At 40.2% G+C, this 17569-nt stretch overlaps 1 protein-coding gene across 3 annotated transcripts in view; it reads left to right on the top strand.

Annotated features, from left to right (window-relative positions):
- Positions 1-11411, top strand: part of plekha7b (pleckstrin homology domain containing, family A member 7b) — a 53159-nt gene extending 41748 nt beyond the window's left edge. For 2 of the 3 annotated variants that reach the window (XM_079289962.1, XM_079289961.1), the window contains 11 exons: positions 244-355; positions 548-762; positions 1277-1468; positions 1556-1670; positions 1792-1883; positions 2624-2839; positions 4936-5163; positions 5953-6086; positions 6322-6470; positions 9058-9237; positions 10851-11411. In XM_079289962.1, coding sequence (XP_079146088.1) covers positions 244-355; positions 548-762; positions 1277-1468; positions 1556-1670; positions 1792-1883; positions 2624-2839; positions 4936-5163; positions 5953-6086; positions 6322-6470; positions 9058-9224 — 1620 coding nt within the window. In that variant the 3' untranslated portion in view covers positions 9225-9237; positions 10851-11411. The remainder of the gene's footprint in view (positions 1-243; positions 356-547; positions 763-1276; positions 1469-1555; positions 1671-1791; positions 1884-2623; positions 2840-4935; positions 5164-5952; positions 6087-6321; positions 6471-9057; positions 9238-10850) is intronic. The other variant, XM_079289963.1, reaches the window with a different exon arrangement.
- Positions 11412-17569: the final 6158 nt, after the last annotated feature.

Genomic DNA, 17569 nt, shown 5'->3' with positions numbered 1-17569 from the left:
CACACACAAGCAGTCATTCACTGTCACGGACGGGTGTGTGCAGGAATTACTGGCTCCTGATTTCACATGCACAGACAAAGCCAAGAATTGTGTATGGTTGATATCAGCTTCAAATTTAAAAATTGGTGAATTACATGACTTCTCATCAGTAATACATTGCCTGGGTTCACAAGAAATGTTTCAGTTTGTTAAAGAATATGTGTCTTTTTAGACTTGTGTGTTTCTGTGTTCCTCTGTGAGCAGAAAGATAAAGTCCAGATCAGAAAAGAGTTGTGGAGGATTGAGGATGTTATTGCAGGCCTCAGCACCAGTAAAGCCAACTACAAAGTCACTATCTCCTCTGTTACCAACCCAGGTGAGACACCTGGAGCTTTGTCTGTGCAATGCAGTACAAGCCACATGGTCATGCTACTGTATCGCACCATTAAAGCTCTTAATAATACTGTATACTCAATACTAATGCCTTGAACATTTCCCATGGGGAAAAGAAAGCCTTTACAGCGTGTGTGTATTCATGTTACATGTTCATGTTGGTCAAATTCCCCAGAGAGGAAATTTGTGCCTTCAGTGTCGGTGTCATCAGTGCCTTCTGTGTCTGGGAGCCCGTCTGCTATGGAGATGAGATTGTCCCAGCAGCAGCAGCAGCAGCAGCATAGCCCCCACATCAGCCCCAGTAGCCACACCCCCACCCTTTCCTCCAGCCCCAGCCAGCAGCCCCTACATCACTGGGTGGATACAACCATCACCAGTGGGCTTAAATGGGTGAGTGACCCCTGTGACAGAAGGTAGCTGGTTCTTACATAAACATCTTTGTATGAAAAGCAAAGCTGCATTTAGTCTTTGTACCATGCAGACTGAACTTTTTATATTCCATCTCCAACTGGTCCTTTGCTAAAACCTGTCCCCTGCTGCTACTCCGTCAAGCTGTCAGAGCTGCCATTGAGCCCACACTGTCACCAAATATTATCACATTTTTTGAAAAAACAAAAAAGGTGATTTCAAAAGAAGCAGACATAAGCGTATATCACCATCCCACCTCTCCGGGTAACGAGTATCACTACGACACAACGTCGAACCATGACGAGCTCAAAATCCCCCAAAACATTCTGAAAATGAAGAAGATCTGAAACCATTGCATAAGAGTCTATGGAGCAGAGCCGGATAGCTGTCGGACCCTGGTCAGAGCGGGCCGATGCTGATGCCATGATTGGCCAGTCTAGGTGCTTGTGTGTCATTTTAGGTATTTATCAATAGTTAACAGTTGTTTTGTGTGCAGGGTGAGGAAGATGTGCCTCCCAGACCTCCTCTACCTCAGCTCTACAGTCCTGATGAGGATCCCCCAGATGTGCCCCCGCTGCCCCGGGAGACAACGGTCATCAGACACACTTCTGTACGTGGCCTCAAACGACAGTCAGATGAACGCAAAAGGGACAGAGAGATTGGCCAGTACACCAATGGAGACAGTAAGGTACATACAATCTGAGTGTGTTTGTGCTGCTTAAATGTTGACGTTTCAGTTTCTCATCTGTTTCTAATCTCTGTCTTTGAATCTCAGGTGGAGCTTAGGCCTTTCCTGAGTGACCCAGAGCTTATGGGAGCTGGGGATGGCTCCAGCCACATCAGTGTAGTAGCATCTGGACATGAGGGTTACCAGACATTACCTAGCAGAGGTACAGTCGAACAGATTTATTTAGCTGTAGCGTATTTATTGGGTTAATAAATTTACCCTAGCTTTTTGGCTTTATTGCCAAGTCGAGAACAGTGTTTTCACGTTTGTTGGCTTTCCCTCAGGAGTGGCTGGCTCCTCGCTTAGGCTGAATCAGTCCTCGAGCATCTCCTCGTATGTGACCCTCCGAAGAGCAGCCTCAGCTGTCGGCATGAAGGTGAGGCTCACAATTAACTTCGTCGAATTTAATAACAAATGAATAATAATGTATTGGTTGATGATCTCCTCCAGCTTCTTTTGGTGGGCTTCTGTCTTCTTGTCCTGGCCTTTAGGGGTCTCTCCTATGTCAATCGTGAACATGACGATCTTGGGTGTCATGGTTGACGTCTTGTTGCTGAAGCAGAACTTGTAGGTCCTGTCCATGTGTACTACAGAGTGTCTCCCAATCCAGAAAAATATATTTGTAAATCCTGGTGCATTGTAGCAAACGGAGATAAGCTTGTTTGCTGGATTGTAGCATTTTAGTTAATTATGATTTTTAAACCCAAGATGATTCAATTTAACAGCATTTAAAAGATGGTTTGTATAATTTGTAAAAAAAAATCTAATTAAATAAATCACTCAAAAAATATTGTGATCATTTTTACAACATTATCTTCAGATTCCGATCTCGATAGTCATATTTTCCAGTGTTTAAAAATCAAATGGTAAAATTCCCTATGAATCAGCAATATTCTGGAGATGAGAAAATAAGCACTGGGTCTGGACATTTTTCATTGTGTACACTGCGTATCTGATTCTCTCTGTATGAAAACTGAATTGTCTACCGTGTTCCTTTCTCATTCCTTATCACCATGAGCTTTTACCTTCATGTTAGGTTTGTTTTCATTTTCTTTCACTTCTTTGCCTTCTGCTGCACCTTTTGCTCATGTTATCAACTCTCTTTGCTCCTCTCAGGAGAGACCAACAAGTGCCTTGCAGCGTCTGTACTCTGGGGACCCGGTGCAGCAGCAGAGGGGGAAGATGAGTGCTGATGAGCAGCTGGAGAGGATGAAGAGGCACCAGAAGGCCCTCGTCCGCCAGCGCAAACGCACACTGAGCCATGGAGACCGCCACGCCTCTTCATCGCCGCGCACCTCTTCCTCGCGCCCACTTTCAGCAGACTTGGGATCAGTATGTTACTAGAGCAGTATCACACGTCACTCTCCCATGCATGACGACCACCAAACCGAGAGTGGCGATCTACAGTAGTAATGAGTGCCTTTACTTAACGTAGTCTGTCTTTTCTTAGTTCCTGACATCACAAAGTTGATAACAACACATTCAAATAGAGTTGTGTGGCAATTCACTGTGTGGCTCTAACTGTGCTCAATTCATGCATGTTGTTCTCAAACTTTAATACGCCTTTTTCACAACAGACATTTTGACTTTTCGTAGTAGGAAAAGCACAGTTACTAATAACATTAACAATGGCTCTGTTTGGTTCAAGTGTCCCAGTAAGCCATAAGAGTGGGGCAGTGAGCCAACATGCAGGACACTGAGACCCTGATGCTGCTGAATGGATTGCGGCAAACATTATTCTCATTATTTACATCTGTGCTTTTCCAAATGTCAAAATGTCTTCTATGAAAAAGGCCTATACAGATCAGTGGATAACAGTTTCTGCTTTACACTTAAAGGGACAGTTCATCCCAAAATCAATACCTTTTTTTTCCTCTTTGCACCTGTTGTGCTATTTATCGACATTGATCGTTTTGGTTTGAGTTGCCTAGCTTTGGAGCTATCTGGTGCACAGATAATCTAATAGTGTAGCAGGAGGCAGACATCTCTACGGCCGATATCTCCAAAACTAGGCAACTCACACCAAAGCTAGATTGATACATAGCACTACAAGTTAGAGGAAGAATATGTATTTTTGATTTTTGGGGTGAACTGTCTCTTTAACAACTGACTGTAGCTCAAGAAATGTGTACCAGTGTTTATTATGAAGTGGAAATAATTAAATTTGACAATGAATAGGAAAAGGTATTATTCCTCAAAAGCTTTACAAATAACATATCTTGCCAATCAAACACATAACGCACTGATTACTACAGACATGGGCCGTCAATGCCTTCAACCGCTCACATTCATGGCTACTTTTCCATAACTACTTGTTATAGACCCTAACCTTGTTTTATCCATCCAGTTTCACCTCTCCTCACTGATCTTTCAATTTCTTGACTATGGTTGCTTTCACTCTGACTCTGGTTATTCGGAAAGCACAAACCGCTGCTAGATTCCTCTCTCTCTTCATTTCGATATCGATGCCTGCTGTTCTTCAATGAAGTGCTGCTGCTGTCTCTAAGCAGTCCATTTGTATATATATATGTGTGTGTGTGTGTGTGTGTGTGTGTGTGTGTGTGTGTGTGTGTGTGTGAGTGAGTGTGAGAGAGAGAGACAGAGAGACAGAGAAAGAAAGAGCATTCTTATTTTCTACTGACCAAATCATTGACATACATTGAGCAATGCCTTTTTAAGCCTACTCATCTAAATCTATTCATGGCATTTATTTTTTGACTTAATTGCAGATAAAGATGTTCTGAGTGTTTATGGACCGGGGCCAACCACTAACCACTTCCCAGTCTTTTTGAGAGGAGGCCTTTTATTTAGGCAATACTAATGTTTATGACGAGCATTTCATATCAAATTATAGGTTAAGTGATTTCATTGTTCGCCCAGTGTCTTTCTCTGATATTAATACAGAAGTAATTATATGAATTGTTCGTGATAAGAATGCTTTATTTTTCAAATGTGAATGTTTGCAAATAAATAAACATTATTTTCGAATGGACTCATATTGCCATGTTTTTTATTTGTGATATATTTGTCTTTGAATACATGTCATCAGTATGAGTGAAGTGGTCTTTCCTGTTTGTCTCAATGGCATCGTGTTGTCTTCTTTATCACTGTTGTAGAGCATTTACATGCATGTTGTGATTTGAGAGATTAAGCATACTCAAATCAATGCATGCTCCCTCTTTTCCCCCTTTTCACACTTACGCACACACACACACACACTTACACACACACACACACTCTCTCTGCAGCCTTTAAAATCACATTAGCATACCAGTGATAACCAGTGTGTTGTACAGAACTTGTTCCATGAAATTATGTGTAAAGGCAAATGAAACAAGTCATTTTCAAATGGACTTGATGATTTGCTGATGGCAGCATCCTGTAATGTGTTTCACAGTCAATTTGTTTTGTCTTTGTGTGTTGTCCAGTGGAAGAGAGAGCAGGAGTTTGACCTACAGTTGCTGGAGAGGGCGGTTCAAGGGGAGGAGGCACAGGGAGTTCGGAGCGTTCAGGGGCAGGAAACACCTACCGAGCACAAAGAGAGGCCGCGCTCCCGCTCTGACGAATGGCTGACCCTGCGCTCCACGGCCACAACACCTCCTGCCCACGAGGTGGACCTGGAGCCACTAGACTATGACCTGGACCTTAACAAAGAGGTAAGTTGTATTTGTACCTGCGGAGAAATATAGCAAATGAGTTTATTCAACATATATATATATATAATGAATGCACACTAATAGAAAAAACGTAAAGCTCAACCGAGGACAAAAAAGGGCTGGGGTGCAATGTAACCACAGTCAAACAAGTAAAAAAGAAGATTTTGCACACCCAAAACGCTAAGATTGCTCTTTTTATTCAACCTATTGAATTTATTATGTCGTCCTGCAAGATGGTATACATCAACTGTCAGCCTGAACTGGATCGCTGGTTATATTCCAAGGCATGTAGTGCAGTGAACACATTTCAGACACATATTCAGTTGGACATGAAGGGATTTCTTGTTTTGTTGGTGCAAAGATCGTGGTGTCATCATCATCCACCCCCCCCCCCCCCCCCCCTTTTGTTCAGTGGTGTGAAAACAAACTGCCTGGTGCTTGTTCTGTGAGGCAGACAAATGAGGTGGAAGAAAACTGACAGACATCTGACATTATTTAAACCAACTTACAAATAATGATCTGTTGAACAAAATACTGTTGCAATGAAGAGCTTGCAGCCCGGACCTATTAGCTGCCGTGTGCAGCTGCTATCTGGTCCGTATTGTTGGATCAAGCCAGCATGCTGGTCTGGCTATCCTGACCCACAATCCTCAAGGTTCAAGGTGCAGTGTTATGATGAAGTAGTGTGTCCCAATTGAATGCATACTGCATGGAACAGTACGCACTTTGTAAGGGCAGCTAAAATAAAGTATCTGCTCAAAGTAAAAAGTGCATTTCTGTTTTGTGTAGCTTTCCAAGCCTCAGAAAGTATTGATCCCGGAGCGCTATGTGGATTCAGAGCCCGAGGAGCCTCTCAGTCCGCAGGAGGTGGAGGATCGGCATCGTAAGGTGGAGCGCATCAAGAGCATCTTGGCCAAGTCCAGGTAAATAAAATCAAATCATTTTGCATTCAATTGTTGCTTAGAAACAGCTGATTCTGGAGTTTCAGGAAGGCCTTGTGGTGAGCCAAACAACCAGTTACACCAAAATGCTCAAGTTCAAGCCCTTTATTGGCACTCAATCATTCACCCTATACCGACATCTCGCTGCATTTCCACATTATTACCAATGCATCATGCTTTGTTAACTTTGTCTTTTATGTCTTTGTGCACGGGACAGTGTGCAAAACCTAGCACCCACAGTGACTGTGGACAAGCCAGATGTTGGGCTTGTGGCACTCGACTCAGCTCTGCAGGAGCAGGAGCGGATCATCACCATGTCCTATGCTCTCGCCTCGGAAGCTTCGCTCAAGAGCAAACTAGTCACAGGTTGGTCATTCGACAAATTGTTGTTCTGTTCGTTTGAGCCTGAAGATCGTTGGAGGTTATACATCTTTGCTTTATAAAGATCGGGGAAATCATTATTCCGTAGAAACACTTCGAGAAATAATAAGCTCACCAGCGCTGACGGTTTCAGTGAAACTTCTCCATGCATCAAATTGACATCTTTTGTTTGAAGAAGGGATAAAGAGAGGGAAGCCGCCTTTCACGAACACTGGATTGATGGAGTGGAGATGAGAAGGGCGTAAGGTGCAGAGTCAAGCAATAAGGCCGTTCATTTCCTAATAACTGAACATCAGTCCTTCTTAGGAGCTCAGATAGTCTCTAATTGCAATCCATGTAGAATCTTTTAGACAGGGGAGGAATAGCTTGATGAGGCCATTTTGTGTGCTGATCAATAACCCAGTCAAACTCGACTCTCCCTCTGCATACCGTTGCTGCTGCTTTGAACGCAGCTGTGAACCTGCATAAAAGACGCTGCGCTCACTTTTCATCTCTTTCATACTCTACAGCAGACAGGCAAGTTCATTTTCACTGGAGCTGCAGCAGATTGTCAGTCTGTCTGCCTCACTCACACATATACGCACACACACACACACAAGTCTGCACACATATATCTGTCACACACAGTAACACTCAAGCTGTCAGCGTGTGTGGAAGCTTAATATGCACAGTGAGGCAAAGTCAACAATTATAACATTATTTCCAGCATAGAGAAATGTCAGGGAGTATAACTGGTGGCATCTTGTCAGCAGAGACTGAATCAATGACTTTCTCTTCCTTTGGTGTTAAAGTAAGGTATGCTGGTGCACTTTCAAATCCCTGAATTAAAAGAAGAGGTTTTTATCACGGTATTATGCATGAGAGACTTCAATAATGCCAGCATGAAAGCAGGAATATGCAGCACTGCAATTACCTACAGTAAATATTAAAAGGGTGTATTTGATTGTTGACTTTCATATTCAAAATTGTTATTTATCTTTTGGTATTTCTGTGATTACTTGTCAGGGATATTGAAAGGAATCTCTAATTTAGTGCTGGAAAAACTCTACAAAATAAACCTCTTCAACTATTCATTGCTTTCTTGTGTTTTAAGCCGTTGAAATGTTCAAATGCTGAAAAGAATGTTGCACATCTCAATTGAGATGAGACCAACATGTACCATCCTAATGACCTTTTTCTTATCAAAGACCTTCGAATGCTTATCTGTTAGGATTCTTAAGGACAAACACACGTTACCTAAAATCGCGTTGATGTTAATAACTATTTTATAATTATATTATAATTATATTTATAATTAATTTTATATTGTAAAAACAAAAGCCCATGAGTTTGAGATCTGAGGTGTTCGTGCATGTACTCTGCATCTACACGCGTGGATTTGTTTTACATAACAGAGTAAGAGAGGAGCACCTCCATTACTTTCGTAATCAATGATCAATTCAGTTATTTTTTTCAAGTAACAGTGCCAAACTAATGAAAGGATTTAATGGTTTTCTTTGTGATATGATTATAATTAATATTTGGGGGGCTTTGTACAGATGGGTCTGACAAACATTTTAAGACGACATCTAAGATATAACAGACATGTTCACTATCTTCTGACCTTTTACAGACAAAACTTTTAGTTGATTTGAGAGAATTTGTGGCAGATTAATCTATGATGAAAATAATTGTAAGTTGCAACCCTAATCTTCATACATCGTGGTTTTGATGGTGTATTATATTTATGCTGTTTAGTGACATTTTTTTAAATCTACATTTTCGTGTTTTTGCAACTATGCCTTTTTTTCAAAGTATCTTTCATCACTGGATATGATTTAGAGTTGGTTAATATGTGAAAATATATCCTGTAAGACAATAGAAATGTGTCAGCTGTCAGATATTTGTCGTTATACTGACTGTAACTATTATTTTCGATAATTTATCAATTCATTTCTTTGATTCATTGAATTTATTCCCCGGCGACGTGACATCTTGAAATTGCTCTTTTTGTTCAACCATAAGTCCCAAAACATTTTTACAGGGATTTATTTATCAAAATTGTTGCTGATTAATTTTCTGTCTATCAACTAATCAATGCATCGGCTAGCCCCTTGTTAATGCTGTGATAGCTATCCCTTTAATGTATCCAGTTGTATCACGCCATGGTGGACAATTCTGCAGATCATTAAGCAGGACGGCCTCAGGGCATTATTGGATTTAAAGAGTGTGATGGAGTACTTTGATTTGTCAGGTATTCTTTTATTGGATAACAACACACATATTCCTCGTTACAGTTATAGCTATTTCAACTAAAAATACGTTTATAAACAGACTTTCCAGGAAAACAGTATCATTACACCATATACCGTGGTATTAGATTTTATTCATGCCGCCCACCCTCAGTGTCATCAGTACGCAGAAGACAGGAAGTTGTGTCCTTTCAGAAAACAACAACAACAACAACACTGTGTGGTTCTCAACCAGTTCCAGCTTTCGTTGTGCCTTAAAACTTCCCCAGAACCGGCCCTTTGACTAACAAACCAATGTTATTTTCTCTCTCTCTGTTTTCCTTCTGTCCTCTCCTCCGTAGTTCCACCACAGGCTAACATCCCTCCACCTCCTCCCCCACCCCCTCCTCCGCCTCCTCCTCTTCCTCCCGTTTCTCCTCTTCCTCCCGTTTCTCCTCTTCCTCTTCCTCCCGTTTCTCTGGCACCTCCCTCTCCTCTAAGCAACGGAATTCACTACACGTTTGTCTAATCCGAGAAATAAAGTAAGGCCATAACTGCATGCGTTACGGTGCTAATGTTTTCGAGGCCTCACTAATTCTCTCTAACGCAGGGCTCCTGTGTGCTTTGCACCTCACTGCATGCTCACTGCTCTGTTGTGATTGTAGGAAACACATCTTGTCTAGGTTAGGGAAGCCCTGCCTCTGCTCCCATTATAATCAAAACAAACATCTGCAGGCAGTCTGCTCATCCCACTGTGATAATTGTGTGTAAATTGTTTTTCTTTTTTTTCTTTTTGTACCACTGCCAAAATATTTATGGATGGTTGAGGAAAGAAAGGGCTCAAAGGAACATGACTGTTTGTAGCATTGTGTATAATTAACAAAAGAGACACCTTTTGATTTAGCACCTTGACAGTTCAGTAGTCGGCACAGCTGCATTCACAGCACCAATTAGCTCCCCATCTGTAGTCTGGCAGCGATAAGTCAGAAGCAGATATCATCGTTGTTACTGTTAATGCAGAAAGGGGGGCTGTGTCATTTTGCTGCCTTATTAAAACACTTCCATCCACCAGCCAATAATGACACATATTTGATTACTAATGTAGTTTCTGAAGTTTTTGTGATATACAGCATATATTAGGAAATACATTTCTGGATGGAGATCAGCAAATGTGCAGCACATGGGCACACGTACATAAATATCAGCACATGGGCACACGTACAGTAACAGAGTGTCCATCTAGCTGCATTTGACCTTTGACCCTTTAGTGTGATGCAGCGTTCTTGTCAGAAGATCACTTCTTCTGACAAGAACGCTGCATCACACTCATTTCAAGCATGAAATGACTCGTTGTCAGACAGGCATGACTTGAATCTTCGTCCCTTGAGAAATTGCGTGACTGCATGCGTTACTGTGTGTTGTCGTACTGTGTTTGATTTGTCTGAACCTTTTTTACTTCAGCTCTTTCCTTCCATGTTCAGGTGGGCTGTGACGTGTAGTTGGTTCATAAAAGTTTGTCTGCCACAGTTGTGTGTCCATCAGAATGATATCAAGGATTTACTATTTGGACTTATATTAATAGAAGGACTCGGTGGTTATCAAGTTACTCTGTTGTTAACAATTGTAGTGTGTCTGCATATCTGTTCAGCAACAAGGAGCAGCAACCTTCACAGATGTGCTTTACATTGATACACTGTAAAACCTTGATGTTTTAACAGAGAATTTGCAGAGGAGGTTATGAGGAGATTTATTTTGTGTGCGCAATGAATGCATCAGTACATAATGTAGAAAGTATTTTTTACTTACTCTTGTATTCATTCATTCTTTGGCTTTTTCATCTGTGTGACAGCTGTTTATTGCATTTTGTGTGATAATGATTGTTCTTCACTCTGCCTTTTAATAATGTGGCTTCAGTTTATTGTGGAGAATCACATGTTTGCTTGACTATTATACTCTCGACTATATTACAAGGAAAAAAATATTATTTTTTGGCATGGACAGCAACAATGTCTTAAAAGGCATTCCTTTATTTGTGACTCCAAAAGATAAATGAAAGTAAAGTAAATTGGAGAGATGCTGCTGTTGTGGTTATCGTGTATTTCCTGATATGTACTGTTCTTGTCTTATGTTGTCTTTCTCTTTTATCACTTCTCAGCTCAAGCTATTTTTGGACACTGAGGTGCTATTCCACAATGACAACAAGCATTTGGGGAGAAAAGAGGATTTTTGGACACTTTACGTCTTTCTATATACAGCAGTACAAGAACTGTACTCAACATTTTACATACCTGATGAGGCTCACGCAGCGTTGACTCGTTCAAGTGTTGCTGAAAGCAACGAGAAAATGCAAGACTTTGCAACGGGACCTGCTGTCCGAATTAACTTTGGAAGCGTCTAACAAATGTTAATCTCATAATAATATTTTCTACATGTTATTGCACTTTGAATTGTACACTGTATCACGGTTTCAAGGTATCACTGAATGGCTATTACTCGCAGTGTGATTGCAACTGGGAACTTGTTTTTGTTTTTGTCAGGTACAGAATGTTAAGAACCAGAGGTACTAAATGTGTCATGATGGTAGTATTTTTGTCAAAACTCAAGATAATATTCTTACACCAAACCACTTGAAATATCATATGTATGTGCCTGTAGCACTGCCAGTCTGCTTTTAGCTTGCCAAAATGAATTTTATTTTTGCTTACATCAGGATGGAAATAACCTTTAACATATTTTCTGTGTGACTGGGGAAGGTTGCACAATGGAAATTTATTTTAAAAAAGTGAATATTAAAGATATTAACACAATACAATTTTCTTCGCATATGGATTTTTTAAAAATATTTTATTTAATTGCTATTGGAATGAGTTGCAAATTCTCATCTGTTCGATGACAATATCTCATCAGCCACAATAATATAATGACACGATGTTTAAAGGGGAATTCTATAATATATGACCTTCTGTTAATGACGGCTTACACTGCCTTGTAATTGGCATGTTTGAGAAATTAGTCCGATTTAGAAAAGCAGCTGTTACTTAAATGATTAACTTTCAACCTAAACTAGCCTTTGTTCCTTTTTATATTTCTCTGATGCGTTTATCGACCGCATCTTTATTCTAATCATGCACAGAGGAAAAGTACAAAATGTGTACTCATCACAGCTCCGAGATTCTCTTTGAACCTCCACATTGATTGCCTTGACCTATTAAACTTCATTCTATTATTTGAAAAGGGAACCAAACTATGGCATGCTCAAAGGAGGTGAACCTTCAATACAAAAAAAAAGGCTTCTTGAAATGTTTCTTAAGTTCAAAGCTTTTTCCATCTCGAAAGGGCATTTTTAATTCGGTGTATTTTCAACCAAGAAGGTGGATACTAATAACTCTGGATTCTGAAGTACAGAATTCATATCTTTAAATCATGAACTATGTCTCCATTGCAATTGTAAAAGAAACCTCTGAGAGATACACGTATTGACCTTCTGATTCCAGAAAAACAGAATATAGAGGAAATGTTTTTCAACAGAAAGTGCGACGGTGCGTCTGCGGTTTTCAACACAAACATTTATCGTGTTACATTTATCATGAATCCCCCGCGGAACATACGCTGATAGGATGTGATGCACACACATTTTAATGGATACATCGCCCACGCCTTCCTTTGCTTGTATGATAGTGAGCCGTTGTGATGCGGCTGCCTCCCAAGTGACATCTTTATCTTTAATTGGAGAGTAATTACTTTCACTCGTCTGCATCGTAGTGCGCTTTGAAAACACCTGAGAGAGGACGCTGCACCTCCCTCGGCAGCCACATCCTCCCTGCCTCCATCTCTCCTCCAGGATCGGGGGCCCCACAGCGTCTGCTGGCCCTGGTGGCTAGGAGACCCATCGCATCCTCTGTTCTGCTTATTTTGCAATAAAATGGGATGTTTTTCCCCTCCTGCAAAAATTCACCCAATACCCTCCACTGAGGATTGTGGCATTTCCATGTATTGACGTTTGGCTGATGGTTCATATACATTTGTTATTCTATGCTCTGGACTTCAAAGAGAATGAAAGAGGGCCTATTATGCTAATTGGGTGTTGTTCTGTTAAAGGCAATCAAGGCCTCACGCATTCATCTGTAACTAAATACTGGATTCACAGATGCAGAGAGAACATTCTGCTCAGTTTCCTGACAGGGATGTTGGTACAGAGTAGTTTTTGAAAAAGTGATTAAAAGATAAGTCAGTCAGCAGCAGTAAATATAATGTCTCATTTTAAATCACAGAAGTCAAAGTGCCACTTGTCAATGTCTAAAGTTAAGTGGCACTCGGCAGGTTAAAGCTTTGACTTCATTTGTCAGGTTTCCTTTTCGATGTTGGAAGGAAGAGCCCTTTGAGACCATGCTGAGGAGTCCGACCGTGGACTCGGGTCTATATTGTTCACTGCACTGCACACTGCTGTGTGTTACATATTCACAGTTTTCCCCCGATGGGGGAAGAGAAAGGAGAAATCCTGCACTGATTCCCGGTGATACATATTTCCATCACATAAATATTATTGTTACTTGCCGTGAATGTCTGAGGATTAGACTACAGTGGAAACACAGCCGGCACCTCCTTTGGGCACTAGTGGGGATCCAGATTGTAGTCCAATTGTAAAAATACAAAACCAAGGAAGCCGATGCAATAGGTGCTTTGATTTCAAAATAGTATTTTATGCTGTTTTATCATTTTCAAGCTCCACATACGGTACATTTTTGAATATGTAAGAAATGGAATGGTGATTTGTTGAATAATTGAAGAGTTAGGAATCACTGAATATTCTTTCGAACGTGCGTGCATGCCATAAAAAGAATAGAGAGAAGGCTACATTTCATTCATGCAGCACCACATTGACCCAACCATTTGTAGTCACTGAAACAATGCCTTTGTGTCATCTTTGATTTCAAAGGTTTTACAATTGCACTATCATTCAGGAGATGATACAATTGTCAAAATATTAAATGTTGAATAATACGTTTAGCTGCTTGATATATTAAACAGTAAGAGAACACAATTCCTTAAACATGAATGATTAAGTGTGTGTTCAGAAAGTGCTGTGTTACATTAAACAATGAATTAATCCCATGTCCCTTAAACGGAAGGCTTTTACAATACCTACAGTGAATTGGGCTTTTTGTACATAAAAGCAATTGCTTTGTAAATGAACCAAATGCCCCAGGGCCTCCTCTTTAATCGAGCAGCTTCGTGCACACATACACACTCATCTAAGTGAAATGTAGCTACTATGTTCACTGACTCAAACTAAAAGGCTACGCATGCATCTATGGATCTACTGTGCACCATCACCATCTATTTTTTTTATTTTTTTATATTTGGTAACAATCGTCAGATGAGACCATAACCTGAGATGACGTACAAAGATTGTAGCTGCAGAACAAAAAATGTAAATTGTTGAAGAAGAAGAGGAAGTTTTCACCTTACCAGATTCTTGATCGGGCCTTAAATAACACAGAGCAGGTAATGTATTTTGAACTACATCACATATACAGTACCATAAATCATTGGATTCGAGTGTATTCATGAATACTACAGAGTTGATATTTGTAGTACTGCTGGCACAGGCTGTATGATGGTGTCCCTGATATAGTATATAATTAGAATTGGCATGTTGCTCTCCTTATTTCAACATGATTAATCAGTGGTTCTCTGTTAACTTGAAAGGAAATATTAGATCCTGACTAAACTTTGATGAAATCCAAAGTTACAAGTAAGAGATTTGGGTCAACTAATGAGAACAGAGCGTCCCACTTTACAAGTCCAATTGGGAGAGAGGCGATATGCATGCATGCAAATAGTGTCAGAGTTAATTGCATATATTTGGCATTCAATAATGACTAAGTTGTGTCGGTTCGTGTCAGCGGTTGTGACCGTTGGCAAGAGTCGTCTCACTGATTGCAGGTCAGGATGTTCAGACGTTTATGTAGGGTTGTGTCATTTCTTGTCATTGAGGATCTCCTTACGGTACGTTACACATTTACACTTTTCATAGAGCACCCAACAGACATTCAGGACGGTACTTTAACAAGAGCCGTGTGACTGTTTACAAAGCAAGACCAACAATAGCCTTTATTTGCATTCAGAAACAACATGTTGGAAACACATATGTCTGTATCTCCAAGACACTTATTGTGCTCACTGTCATTAATGAGCAGAGCTGCCGAAATGTTCTTTTCCCCAGAAGCCTCATCGCCTCTTGAGCTAAGGTCTGCTGCTATTCCATCACTTGTCAATAATAGAATGCTTGTAAGCATGTTGACAACGTAATAAAGGTGTGTCTACTCATCAGGACATGTTCTAAGTCAGGATACATAGCTACACATGCTGATTAAGAATATATGAATTAAAGATATGCCTGGTTTATTAATACATCATTTTTTAATGGGATAATGCACACATGCCAATCCTTGTTATATGTTAGGGCTAGAGTTAAAAATGATACAGGCTAATAAATAGCAATTCTAAGATATTTATGCACTGGCCCCTAACAATTAATTGTACAGTGTGTTGTACTGTTCACATGAACAGCAGCTTAACAACTGGTTATAAATGTATTTCAAACTACTTGATTATCCTGTATTTCACTACAACGATGTTAAAGCACGTTATCCAACATATATTGTCTGTTTATACACCAGTGAGTTGACTATTCCATGATATCCACTGTTATGATCTGTTCGATTTATTTTTCCATCATTATTCTGCTTACTACTCTCTTTCCATTAATTATTTATATCATATGAATTGAATGTGTTTTAACTCTATTATGTTGATCAAATTTCTGATTTTAGGCGATACAAAATATATCGAATTGAAATTGATTTGAACAAAGACATCAGTAAACACTTAAATAATGTCCATAACTGCATCATACAGTGTTATTTATGGTGTGTAATAAATATCTATTCATAGTTTACAAATGCTTTATTGGTGTCGAGTCACACTCAAAGTTTTGAAGTCACTTTTCTAATCATCTTCTTTTATAATGCAGGTAATTGTAAGTCCCCATCAGGAATGCAAAACCACTGAATTTCTGTTCATGAATCAGCTGCACACCTTTGAAACCTGCTCTGGCTGCACGCAAGCACACACACACACACACACACACACACACACACACACACACACACACACACACACACACACACACACACACACACACACACACACACTCCATCGTCACTCACTGACTGAATGGTGTTCTCTAATTAACCATGCAGAACAGGAGAAGAACACATGTTAATTTAATGTAACAAAAATGTTGATTTTTATGCACTCTCCTTTTCAAATATTTATGGGCTAGACTTGAATTTCAAGATGCATCAAAGACTCACAGGGTATGCAAATGTGTCTGCCTTACCCCCCAACAAGTTACACTGTCTTGTGCTCTCCACGCAGGCATCATGCACTCCACCATCTGAGCTATAAAGAGGAAGCCATTACAGTCACCTCTATAGAAATAGTTGTCTATATTTGTGTTTTCAGAACGAACTCGCACCCACTGGCACCTGCTCAGCTGCACCCATAAGTGATCATGTGTCAATGTTAGCCTGATGGTTAAACCCACAACAGGCAAATGCAATGAGTCATGTCTTTTTGCATCATTTTTTTTTTACAGATACAAATAACATCATTTTCAAAGCAGCAATGCAGTCCCAAAGTTGATAACTCAAGTATTTAAAGGGCATTATTTCACTGCTAAGATGCACTCTTTACAAGGAGCCTGTGTAATAGAGTGTTGTGGTCCAAATTCTCTGGTTTTGTCTTCAATACAGTCATCTGATTTTTGCAGGCGCGAGGATTTCTGCAAGTGTTTCCGGCAGTGGCCAAAAGGTGGCGTATGAGCCACGTAAAACACGCCTTTCAGTCGCGGTAAGTCCGCTCCGAAGGAGACTACACACACACAGAGCAGATATGAATCATCATGCATTCATCTGACAAATAAAAAGGTTAGACTGTTGCAGAAGTATTTTATCATGCTGAGGTCTTTCACTGTGTTTGGGTTGTTTTATTGGTAGAATAGGTGACACGTGTTATGGGTTTACATTGTTGAAAGAGTCCGCAGAACTGCAGAAAAAGTTTCTTTCGGAAAGGTAGGTCTCTCTTTCTTTTCTTTTCTCTCAAGCACATTTCAGCAGTGGAATTAACACACACTCTCGCTCACACTGCAGCAAAAAACAAATAAGGGAGAGTACAGACTTACAGCTGAAAGGAAAATGAATTGAGGCGCATTGAACATTGTGTGATGCTCCTTGATGGAGATGTGGTGCTTTTTATTTCCCCTTGATCAAAAAAAAAAAGAACGAGGGAAAGTGAGGCACACGGGGGTCTGAGCTGATACGGTGTTGTGGATGAGTTGTGTGGCCAATTCTCTCTCTCTCTCTTCCTCTCGCTCTCTCTTTCTCCCTCTCTCTGTCACTCACTCCCTCTCTCTTTCTCTGCTTCTCCTCCCTCTTGTAGCTCTATGTGACTCTGCAGTTAACAATCAGAATTTCCTCCTGCTGTCTCCTCTCTTTGTAAGTACTTTCTTATTTATATGATGTGATCCCTTGTAATCTGCTGTTATGGCACTTAAGGCATGTTGAATGGAGGATTTATAGTGAGTGTTGTAATGTGTATTGGGCTTTTTTGTTGCTTGTCATAAAATGCTGCTGCTGATTTCTAGATTATAACTTTTTCCGTCAGCTGTCTCTGTCTCCTGTCTTTCTATTCGGACTGTTCTCTGATTTCTGAACGTTCCTATCGTGGTTTATTTTCTGTGTTTGACATATCTGGGCCTCCTCCAAACTCAGCTGATAATTTCAAACACATGCTCATTCAGTACAGATA

This window comes from Melanostigma gelatinosum, assembly GCF_949748355.1.
Source record: "Melanostigma gelatinosum genome assembly, chromosome: 2".
NCBI lineage: Eukaryota > Metazoa > Chordata > Actinopteri > Perciformes > Zoarcidae > Melanostigma > Melanostigma gelatinosum.
The sequence above is the reverse complement of the archived record's forward strand: the minus strand, read 5'-3'. Positions and strand labels throughout refer to the sequence as shown.